This window comes from Hippocampus guttulatus, chromosome 4 (genome assembly GCF_054856545.1).
Source record: "Hippocampus guttulatus isolate MCC_2025c chromosome 4, RoL_Hgut_1.0, whole genome shotgun sequence".
Taxonomy (NCBI): Eukaryota; Metazoa; Chordata; class Actinopteri; order Syngnathiformes; family Syngnathidae; genus Hippocampus; species Hippocampus guttulatus.
This window is the reverse complement of record NC_141264.1, coordinates 18,252,235-18,264,212: the sequence shown is the minus strand read 5'-3', so window position 1 is coordinate 18,264,212 and position 11,978 is coordinate 18,252,235. Positions and strand designations below refer to the sequence as shown.

The window sequence follows — 11,978 nt, the reverse complement described above, 5'->3', positions numbered from 1 at the left end:
TGAAAAAAATTACGCGTGTGGACTCTTGAGCACAATAATTACCACTTGAGTGGCGGCCCAGACAACCACATGCTGAGTGGCCCCTTGATTAAAAATTATGATTTTCTTTAACAAACATTAGCAATTTAAAAAAAACAAAACTCTGAAACAGGCAGAAAGATTATTTTACAAACACCAGCAATTAAAAACAAAACAAAACACTGAAACAGGCAGAAAGAGAAAATCTACGAAAAATTGGGAAAAATCCCAAATCAGAAAAAGTATTGAAAAAACAGACAAAGAAAAATGCAAATCCACAGCTGCCCAACTTCGAATATGCAGGACAGTCTTTTATCCATTTATTGAAGAAATTTAGCAAATTTTGTCCATACAACAGGATTTTTGTCTTACATCTGACTAGGAAGTGTATGTGGTCCCAAGTGGCAGCATTTTAAGTCTGATGTCGATGTATGCGGAGGCAGCCGCAGATTGAATGATGCCTTTGCAAGACCCCACTGAAGATCGTTTGAAGTATTTCAATCATTAGCGTCTTGACAATTATGAGTCGCTAACAGTTACACTTTTTCCTTACCGGAAGTGTCTATCAGTTGGGAGTAAACCTATGGGACAAATTGTGCCGAGGCTTCAACGTGTGTGCCGAGAAATGCGGGAATTTAGGAAGCGCAGAACAATGCGTGATGGACATATGAAGCCTCACTTTGTAGAGAAGTGTTTCACAAGCTCGGCCGATTCTCCACATTAGGTGTTAATGTAGAAATTCCTTTTTGTCTCTTGTGTTCTGCTGTTGGCAACCATTGCAGGCTCTCAGCCCAAATTAGCTCAGTATGATAAAAGCTCATTAAACATTAAGATGAATAAACAGAAAATTACACACACCAGTCGACAAAACATGACAAAGCCCCCAAACCTTTTTTCAACGACTGTATTATTAACCATGCCAAATATATTCTTAATCGGGGTACTTGCTTATTAAAATACATGTAATGACGTATTGAAAGAAATACAAAATACATTGCAGTATTCCTGCACAAACAGAATACACACTCCATTTTGTAGTACAGAATCAAACCAAACGTAATCAACAGCAGGTTTGAGAAAATGATCATTTATGAAGATATGCATCCAGCCAAAGATTCCCTGAAGTTTTCAGTGACCTGCAGTATGAGAGATAATAGCACCCAGTCATTAAAACTCCACTAAGAACGGATTTTTGTCCAAGTCAGAGACAAATATTTCGGATATATTTTACCTGATGACATCGATCATGCCTTCCCCCAGTGTCTTCACTTGGTAAGGAATCTTATGTTTGTCACACAGGGCGCGCACAAGCGGCGCCACCCGGTGGTAGTTGTGACGCGGCATTGTTGGGAAAAGACTTGAAACGCAGAATACATCAAATCATTTATACCTTAAATCTTACTATCTTGATTAAGTGACTTACTGGTGTTCAATCTGAAAGTTGAGGTGTCCGCTGAACCAGTCGTTGAAAGGGGACTTTTCAATATTGCAAGTGGCTTGGAGCTAAAGCACACACAAGTGCCACGATGAGCATGAAGATGGAAGTCCTGACAACAAAGTACAGTAGATTTCCCAGCGAGAACCTGCATGGTGAGCCAGTCTTGATGCTTCTCGTGGTCGATGTCCATCGGGAGATGATTCATCTGAGTCACCCACACGAACCAGTGGCTCTCGAGAAACCTGAAAACCATGGCAATATTGACATCAACTGGAAAGGTCAAAAAATGAATGGCGTGTTCTCGACTTGATGACTCTAGTTTAGCAACAGTGGCCTCTGCAGGCAATTGTTGTCATTACAGGACTCCTGCGCACGTAATGTGGATGGGAGATGGCCTTTTTTAATTGTTAGTATACAAACAAACAGTCAGATTTCTGGCGTGCCTGTTCAAACATCAGGTGTGAAATTAAAACAACCAAAAAAAAACCTTTCTGAAAATGTTTGTGAGCTAGCTGTTCCACATTTCCTCAAACTGTAGGTCAGGGTTATGTAAGGTTATGTATTTACGTAGTAACCGCTCCCCACACCAGGTTGCGCTATACGACTTGTAAACTAGGCTGGCCAATGATCCGTTGCGAACCACCAAGTGTGCTGTCAACTGGCTAGGCTGTCGGTCGAATTATAAGACTGTTGTATTCATTTTCTATATACTATAATAGTTGTTACAGAGAGCGTGTGTTGTTTCAAGGACTTGTTCTCAACACAAGCTTATGAATGTGTGTTGTAAGACACACATGACAATGAGAAGAGCACTTTTACAAGTCAGCGTAAAGCAATGTTGTCAGTTAATAGTCGCAAAGTGTGGTTTGGTCAGCACTAAATCATTTGCTTCAAATGTGGGAGCAATTGAGGAATTCGCTTTCAACCACAGTGTTATTCTTCCAGGATTTAAGACCACGACCAAGCGGCCACAGCACATTAACTTTACCTCAAAGAGGTGATTTTTTTTAAAAGTGTGAAGCCTTATTGAGGTGCTAAATCACTTACCGGACAAAGATGATGAGCGCCACTGTGCCCAGGATACCATAAAGTGGAATGTAACAACTGAAGTAGCGAAGGTAGTATGACAAGCACCAGGTCATATCCTTCAGAAGAAAAAAACATCTTAGGATAACGGAACGTATTTTTTTACTGGGAATTTATTATGTATTATTACATAGCAAAAGACGGAAAAAACATTTTAAAACTAGAACCTAATGGGAAATTAAACCACTAAATATAGTACGAGAACTAGCATGCTTTAAATGAACAAAAAAATCTATAAAAACAGCTGCGAGCAGCCACTAGTCCAAAAGCTTGACAAATAAGTATTATGTGAAATACATGTGAGTTATGTGTGTGTTTGGGGAGCCACCGCACGATGACCATTTTCATCACATTGAATGATGGATTCACGGACCAGTGAAATTTACCAACGGAAGCGATGAAGGAAGCGCGGTTAAAATAACTTAACCGACCAACGATTATTATTATTAATTTGGCTTGGCTTGAAAAAATGACTGACTGACGATGACAAACCGGAACCCGCTGACGGATGACGGGGGCAAAATTTTATAAAATGCCCATTAGCAAGTTAGTTGGTTTATTAATGCTCATGAGCTAAAGAGTTAATGAGCTCATTAGCTAACTTTATAATGACCTACACATAACAAGCTTGACAGCAAGCTAATGACTTGCTTGCGAAGTGAGCAAATTCAGCAAATAACTGTCTCAAGGGCTAACAAAAGCATTAATGGGCTCACTAAATGGTATCAAACAAACCAACTAAATATCATGCAAAAGTGCAAACTAACCAAATATGACAAAGAGCTAATTAACACGCGAACAGGCAAATTAACCAAATAACTAGGATGCTATTGAACTAAAGTTGGCCAAAAAAAGCAACAAAACTAGAAATGTAAAAAAAAGCGCATTCCGAACTGTTGACAAAGTTCTCTATTGAGCAGACAGTAAAGGAAACAGGAAAGCATCGCCTTACCACCCAGTCGCGTCGAGAGATCATCACATGCATGATTTGAAGGTGGAAATAAACTGGAATTAGCAGCGGTGGTCCAACTAAAACAAAACAAGTTGTTGAACATTACCTTCACAAATATTGTACCGCATTTAGAAAAGAGTGAAAAGGAGAGTACCCAGGAAGAAGTAGCGGTGCTGATGGTTATAGGGCATATGCTTGATCTTTTTGGTGCCATACTGTGAAAGAGAAGAGAAAGAGAAAGAGAGGAGTGCTGAGTTAGGATGACAGGGAGCATGCTAGGTGTTGTTGGTGAGATGATGCAAGTATGTACAACTTGCCTCTACAGGCTGAGTGGCTCCGACAACAAAGATACGCAACATATTGACATCGGGGTCTTTACTGAAAACGTTGGGCTTTGCGTGATGCTGGAAATGTCGATGATTCCACCAGTTAGCAGAAGCTCCCTGTGGGTCGGATTATATTATTTCATAAAACTTCTTTCGGGTTAGTTATTAAAAAGATGTTCTGTTACCTTCAAGTGTCCAATAAGAAATTTGTGTGCAAGATGATTCCATGAGGACTTCCTGAAGACAGACAGGTGACCAAAATCATGCTGCAGCCACCCGGCCTGGATCTTATAAGGAAATCAAAAGAGGCGTTGCTTTTAGGATTCATGTTTTGCATCTTAACAAGGGTTACCAACAAGGTGCCTGCTGGCACTAAGTAGCACACAAGGACCACACGAGTGGCACACAGGCCTGCTGTAAAAATAGCTCATTGGTGAGATCTGTCTGCATTGGTCTAAATTACAAAATAATAATACATTTTTAATACCTGAAAAAAGTGTTTCCAAGATCATTATTGCAACATGTGACCAAACCACACCGTTCATGGAGACAATCTACCAGGCGCCACAATGATCAGATGATTCACCACCAAATAAATTCAGCCAAATTGTTCTTTCAGGCGAGTGTGTGTAACTGGTAGCCTTTTGAATTTACCAGTAGCTCTCACTTTCAAAAAGGTTGGTGACCCTCTGGCATATAATAACTTGACAACCAGTCACATTGTTCCTGTTACCTGGGCAGTTGCCATCAAGATGGTACAGAGCACCGTCTGGATCCAGCCAGTCCCCCCGTGCCGTACGAGCAACCAGGCCAGGACCTCCATCAGCAGGATGTGAGCCAGGTGGGCCAAGAAGAACAGAGAGTGGGCCCGAAACAGACCCCGTTCCTCTGCGTGTGCATATAAGGCCTGGAAGTCCTGGATGACTGCAGCCTGGAAGCACAGAATCATGGATGGGGATGGGCATCAACAAACAGTATGAAAATGACCGTGATCTTCAGGAACCATCCTTCACCACAGCTGCCCTTCACATTGTCCAACTGTGTCAACTGTCAAAACCTTAACTTCCTGGTGATTACACTCTCAAAGGACCTGAAATGGGTAACGCACTGCAACGTCATTTTCAAAAAGGCAAAACTGAAGAAGTACTTCCTGCGACTGCTGAGGCAGCTGGCCACAGCAGCTGTTGAGGCCGTTCAATATGGTACTCATTGACTCAGTCCTGTCTCCATCCATCACAGTCTGATTTGGTGCTGCTACAAAGGACAAAATCTGAGCGCAATGGACAGTTAGGGCCGCCGTACCCCCTACATACTCTTAAGAACTTGCACGCTGCAAGAACAAAGGCTAGGCAAGGGAGTTTTCACTCTGACCCTCCACATCCGAGTCACCACCTCTTCCACAGGAAAGCACTATCCAACTATGCAGACATTACAATAGTTTCTTGCCATTAATTTCCTAAACAGACTTCTAATTCCATAGTGGCTTTCTGTCTATTTTTTTTTGCCAATTTTGCACATCTCTTGATAGCACCATAGTCATTGTCACTCTGTGTCATTAGCATAAATGTTCAGTTCTCCTTTAAGACTCTTAAAGCTAGTTCTTACATTTTTCTGCCTGTCTTGGCTGAGTTCTGTTTCCGCCAACTCTCCAATCAGTAGCGGCTTCAGAAAGCGTTGCACAAACTTCTTGTCAGGATGAAAAGCAGTAAAGGCTTCCTAGAACCAAAACAAACAAACCCAAAAACTAAAGTGAGTTGTGCATAATCCAACATGAAGATAAATAAGAAGCATCAAGTACCGTCGCATCCTCTCCTGCATAATGCTGGAGGACCCGAAAGCCTCCAGGGTGCCTCTTGGCCCACTCTGTGACGTTGTACACTTTGCGATCAATCACCAACCACTGGTCATTCCTGCTGCAGTGGCTCTGCACTTCTCCCCAGGTGAAAACGCCGCTGCTCGCCGGTTCTATCCGCTGGCCTCCAGCACCCATTTCTTCGGAGCTTCTAAACACGAACACAAGGGTGGGCACACAAGTTTGTACATGCAGTGCGCATTGTAGACAGCAACGGGGGTGTTTTCACCTGTTGCTGCGTATGCTCGCGGTAACACAAGGAGGACAACGAGCAGTGGAACATGCACACACAAATAATTCATGATGAATTTGATATGCAGGATGCTATTAATGTTGTGGGTGGACGTGCATTATGCGTCACACACCCGACATCTGCTACAATTAATACAATTCATTCCAACTCAAACCTGGGAATAGATGGCGTTATGCACCGCGTTCGATGTCTTGTCTTCAAGTTGAAAGATAGACACGAAAACGTCGTTATCAAACCCAATCTAACATTTTCGCATCGACGCGCGTGTAACATTAATCGCAATTAAATAATATTTACATTGACTGCAAGGCTTGTGTGTCTGCAGACCAAAATAAAAGGGAGGAAAAAAAGCAGACTCACATGTTTTAGGTTGGTCTCACACGCTGCGCGTTGGTAGCACACGGGCGCGCCTGTACAACTCACGAGCCATGTTTAGATCCAATCTTAATTGTGAACAACTGCCGAATTCTACTAAATCTCCCTCGATATTTCGCTCGCCGACTCTTTCACCCCATCATTCATTACACATTCTGAGGCGATCTTCCGACGGGTTTTGAGCCAATCGGCGTCCAGTAAATAATGGGACCCGCTTCAATGTGCCCAATTGTGTCGTTTTATACGACTCATATACGCCCATCTTCTTGTATAAATAATATATCCCACTACTTTCTGCATAAAGTATCCAGTCAGTGTTTATTATATATTTTCTATTATACAGCACTGTATGTTTCTTATTCTGATGTGCAAATCCAGAAAACAACAAAACATCATTTTAGTTTTGTACGATAAAATATTGTAAAATGCACATAAAACTTTCTCGATGCTAATACTTTGTAAAACCACAAACTTCCGCATTTGATTATTAGTTCTAACTAGATTCATACTTTAATATTCCTTCCTCGCTGTCTGTCTCGTTGGGGTTAAAATTGTATTTCAGCATCTGACTGCCATTTGTCAGTATTTTATCCCTCGGGAACAAATAAAACGTTTCTGTCTGTCATGTTTCCTTTTGGGGTTAAAATGGTATTTTAGCATCTATCGCTGTAGGATTAATTCTCTTGTCTCTCTCTCACACACACACGCACACACGCTCTCTTGACTAAATGTTTCTTTTCCTTTTTACAACTTTTGCTTGCCTTCACTTTTGTCAATTTGTTATTGTATTGTGTGTTTTATATGATCAATAAACAAACAATAAAATAAACAAACATTAAAAAAAGCTAGCGACCTATATCTTCACAAAGCTAGCAACCTATATCCATAATGGAAATGGTGTGTTTTATCCATTTTTTATTTAGAAGTAAGGACTTTTGATTGTGTCTGTGCCATACACAATTCTTAACGAAAGATTAGAAGAAAAAAAAAACATTGTGAATGCATTTGAATACTGACCTCGACCAGCAGGCAGTACCAACAATCAGCTCAAACATCCTGTCCTCAGGCGAACCACAAAAACAGTGTTCTATTATCTGTGAATGTCCTAAAAAATATCGATACAAATTTCGAATGCCATGCGTCTGTGTTTGGAACATGGCGGAGTTAGATAAAAGAGCTCCACGTGGGTCATCATGTTACAAGCTTTTTGATTCATCAGGTTGCTGTCCCTCAGCTCAATGAACAAGCGAGTTGTCAGATGTGCGCTTCACATTATTTGCGGCTCGGTACCATCAAGAAACGGTTTGCAGTCATCAAACACAACAAATGAACCATGTCAGTTCAAAGATCGGGATCAAGTACAGTACAATGAAGCCCACCGACAGCCTACGCAAAGCACAATTACTTTCTTTGTTATAAAATAACTTAAAATTCAACACTTTAGCTCAGGGGTGTCAAACTCATTTTTGTCGGGGGCCACATTGTAGTTACGGTTTCCCTTGGAGGGCCGTTATGAATTATGGGAAACCATATCAATTGTTTAATCCTCTCCACATATTAGATACATAGCACACAACAAATTGATGAATAACTCGTTTTAAAATCAGGAGTCAAAAATAATAACCGTTATTGCGGATTACATCTGACGATATAAAATTTTGGTTCCGACTTTAGCAAGCATCGTGGAACTTGACTTGCTTGATTTGCTTTCACGGGCCACATAAAATGATGTGGCGGACCAGATCTGGCCCCGGGCCTTGACTTTGACACCTGTGCTTTAGCTGGTTTCTTCATGCTGTATCTTATATAAAGATCAAACATGACTTACAAAATTTTTCCGATTAATAAAATTCCCTACATCAAAACAAAAATTCCCAACATCAAAACAGAGAACATAGTGTTTGGTTTGTCATTGAAAGTGATTCAAGAATCATAACCTACGTTCGGCCTCTTCAGGTTGCATTCCCCTGCTTCGTGTCCGGAAGCTCCTTTCTCCCATCCAGCGAGCTGTTGCGTCCTTGAGATCTCGAAAGCCAATTTCTATATGACATCACTTTGAAAGAGGTTTGCCAACAAAGCTGGAAAGGGGCCTATATACCTACATAATAGACTACGTGGATGAACCTCCAATCAAAGTCAACAAAGGCTCAATTGTTGGTTGATCTCAACGACTAAAGTGATTATCCTACACAATACAGTAATTGCTTCTCACAGGTTAGTCTTGCTCCTCCGACCCAAATGCTTCTGGTTTGGAAGAAGGAATTTGCGATTGTCAACTCAACCAAAAATTCAAATTGGGCATCATGCCCCGCAGCGTCAACGTAGCCTGAGAGTCCATCTTAGAAACCAGTTAGGCTGTTCAAATTTGTCTATGTCTTTACCTCACCTGAGCATATTCAACATGGCAAGTTGCTGACATCGTAGTGGTTCACTTAGCTGAAAACTGTGCAGGGTGCAGTTACCACTCGGTGAAAGTGTGAATGGTTGTCTGCATCGAGCTCGTTTTTTGGGGCACCAGGGTGTAGTCTGCCTTTTCCCCAAAGTCAGTTGGCACAGGCTACAGTTTACTCTCACCCTGAACATGACGATACGAAAAGGAATACAAAATGGATGGCATGGCATGACGTCATTTGTTCATTTGCATTCACCTCTTCGAGTTACATTCAATGACCTCTTCAGCTGTCTTGACGGTCTGCCGCTCAAAGAGGGTTGAGTCATTTCGGGGTCGCTTTCAATGTAGAGCAGAAATGTGCAAATCAGCAAATAAGCATATCAGACAGGATTATCCTCAAACAGCTAGAACCCCCCTCGGCACCCCGCCTCCTCGCTGCATTGGACCGCTTCAAAGACTGAGGTGTTGAACATCTGACCCGAGCGGCTTTGCCAGGCTTTTCTTCACAGTCATAACCTATTTTACACCGTGGGCTGGTCTGGAAAGATGCTGTGAATTCGATATATACGTACCTCATACTGCAAAAGTCCTGGTCACCCTGGACTTTCTTGTTTGAACAACCTTTTTGAAAAATGTCATTTTGACTTGATAACAGCTGCAGAGTTGGACAAGCATTCATTTGGGTTCCATTCCTTTAAGGTTATCCAGGTGTAGCTGAAGTTGTATTTTTTTTTTTTAGACACAGAAAACATGAATAAAAATGTGTCTAACTTAGTTTTCAAGAAGACAAATTGCACTCTACAGTCACGTACTTTATGAAAAATCCATCCATCCATCCATTTTCCGAACCGCTTGATCCTCACTAGGGTCGCGGGGGGTGCTGGAGCCTATCCCAGCCATCTCCGGGCAGTAGGCAGGGGACACCCTGAATCAGTTGCCAGCCAATCGCAGGGCACACAGAGACGAACAACCATCCACGCCCACACTCACACCTAGGGAGAATTTAGAGCGTCCAATCAGCCTGACATGCATGTTTTTGGAATGTGGGAGGAAACCGGAGCACCCGGAGAAAACCCACGCAGGCCCGGGGAGAACATGCAAACTCCACACAGGGAGGCCGGAGCCGGAATCGAACCCGGTGCCTCTGCACTGTGAAGCCGACGTGCTAACCACTGGACTACCGGGCCGCCCTACTTTATGAAAAATGCGGTACTAAAATAAATAAACAATAGAAAAACTAGCAATGGTTTAAAAAATGTTTTTTAGCTCATCTATTGTCTTTTGCAATATGTTAGCATTGAATTAGTGGAATTTCATAAGTTTGCTTGCACTTGTAAATATACGTTTAACGTTCAATTGGGAGTGGCAATAAATAGCAAGGACGCCCCCTGCATTCAGTTGTTTATTATTTGCGATTTGTTGTGAAGTTAGCTGCCACCATTTTGTGAACATAACTACACTTTTTTGTTTGGACTGAAGAGAAACAAAGTCACTTGTAAATTGAGGCACGGCTACGTGTCACGCCGGGTTACGACGATACAACATTAGCATAGCGTGATAAACTTAAGAGTGTGTTCCGACTCACACACACATTCTGCATCCTGCATACTGCGAAAATAGTTATGTACACTCATTAAGACATCACGAAAACAACACATTTAATGCGGCTAAAGGACTGCTGCGCTGTCCTGTATTTGTGTGCCTGTTTTGCCTCTTAGCTAAATGTTACACAGACGTTGTCGTCACGGCTTTTTAACTGGTCAATAAAAAGCCGTTCGCCATCTTCGAACGTCATCTTTTACTTCTCTAACTGTAGAAATACGATCGGAGATGCCATTAATAGGTTCCAACCCCATAAAAAAAAAACACCACCAAAAAAAGATATATTTGTGATGTTTTGAATCTCAATAAGATGAAGCAATATTATTATTTATTCTTTACAGAGGATAAAGAAGATGTCTGTGAATATTGTTGTATTGTCTGCTGACATGTGTTTCAGGAACGTTTGTGTTCAAATGTCTGGTCCACATTGCGTGTCAGCATTAAACCAGTCGACCTCTGTAAGTTATGTATCTGTGTTGTGTTTGAACTTCAACGGGGAACGTCAATAAACAGCTTGACGGAAGCACTTGACCAATTTTTTGAAAAATTGTTCCCCAATTTGTTGTTAAGTTCGTCATCACAATTTAAAACCACTGTACTGGGTAGCACGGAACAATGACTCGCAGAAAATCTATTTTGTCACGTTGCATCATCCATATTCGCATGTCTGTATTGCATTTAGTTTGAATGTGCACTCATTGACCCCTTCATTTGGCACATGCCCTGCGGCCAATATAAGATCTGTATCAGAAATTGTGCCTTCATAAAGATAAACAGAAACAACTAATTACCACTAGCATTCCCCAAACCTGCCAAACAAAATCACAACTTTAGTTTTACAAGTTAGCTTCTTGCATGTTGTCAACTTCGACTTTGCTTTTCAATTCAAAAATGAAGGCGAGAGAGTGAGACCAACTTTTGGAAAAGAGGTAACTCATACTCACGCACTCGACAATGTGATTTGATGCCCTGGCCGTTCCGGTTACATAGTGAAGGAGAGGGAAGGAAGGAAAGTGGGGTGGGGGGGGGGGGGGGGAGTAGCAGTTGAATGTGAACCACATCACTGATGGCAACACGCGGACAACATCAGGACGAGGCTTTGCAGTGTTGCTGAAATGTGCAATTTACTTGCTCCGTTGTGGATCCGACCTTTGGATGGACTTCAACCAGCAGTTCTAATGGGGAGTAGCTGCAGTAACCTCCTTTAAGTCTTTTTCTTTGACGCCGGCCGGGTCACCGAGCTGAGCACTCAGTGGGCTCATTCGGCAGTGCGCAGCCCGAAGCTGGACAGTTGGGGAGAGTGTCAGGTGATGCTTTTGAACCTGTCTGAAGAGGGAGTGTGGATCATGTGATTTAAAAGGTGTCAAAGGTGACTGAAAAAGAGAAGGGTAAGACTGACCAAGAGTCAACTCAAAATTGAGATTTATATATTAGAACTTGACTACCTGCACTTCTACTACTACTACTACCACTATTCTTCCTACTATTTCTATTTTTATTACTCCGCATTGTGCAAGCGGAAGGCACAAAGAGATGCCTAACCGAGCATGGGACGGCGACAGTTAATTGGCCGGAGCCGTGATGCTTTTTTTGCAAGCTCCAAACAAAAGCGGCGACTAAGTTTGTCTGTCATCACATCACATGACACTGTTGTGACTCAAGCACAGAGTCGGGAGGCCACAGA

At 42.0% G+C, this 11,978-nt stretch overlaps 1 protein-coding gene across 4 annotated transcripts; it reads right to left on the bottom strand.

Moving 5' to 3' along the window:
• Positions 1 to 145: 145 nt before the first annotated feature.
• Positions 146 to 9,821, bottom strand: fads2 (fatty acid desaturase 2). Of its 4 annotated transcripts, none has more exons than XM_086108279.1 (16): positions 9,505 to 9,821; positions 9,265 to 9,406; positions 8,949 to 9,028; positions 8,238 to 8,875; positions 5,619 to 5,823; positions 5,426 to 5,536; positions 4,554 to 4,751; positions 4,006 to 4,107; positions 3,812 to 3,937; positions 3,649 to 3,709; positions 3,495 to 3,571; positions 2,504 to 2,601; positions 1,602 to 1,698; positions 1,442 to 1,521; positions 1,250 to 1,375; positions 146 to 1,154 (listed from the first exon to the last, which is right to left on the bottom strand). In XM_086108279.1, the coding sequence occupies exons 4-16, from the start codon at positions 8,297 to 8,299 to the stop codon at positions 1,103 to 1,105; spliced, it is 1,395 nt and encodes a 464-aa protein (XP_085964405.1). In that variant the 5' UTR covers positions 8,300 to 8,875; positions 8,949 to 9,028; positions 9,265 to 9,406; positions 9,505 to 9,821; the 3' UTR covers positions 146 to 1,102. The 4 variants fall into 4 exon arrangements, with proteins under 4 accessions (XP_085964405.1, XP_085964402.1, XP_085964403.1 ...); XM_086108276.1 differs by having other exon boundaries at positions 8,242 to 8,875; XM_086108277.1 differs by lacking the exons at positions 8,238 to 8,875; positions 8,949 to 9,028; positions 9,265 to 9,406; positions 9,505 to 9,821 and adding exons at positions 6,080 to 6,120; positions 6,286 to 6,486.
• Between the last annotated feature and the right edge of the window lie 2,157 nt (positions 9,822 to 11,978).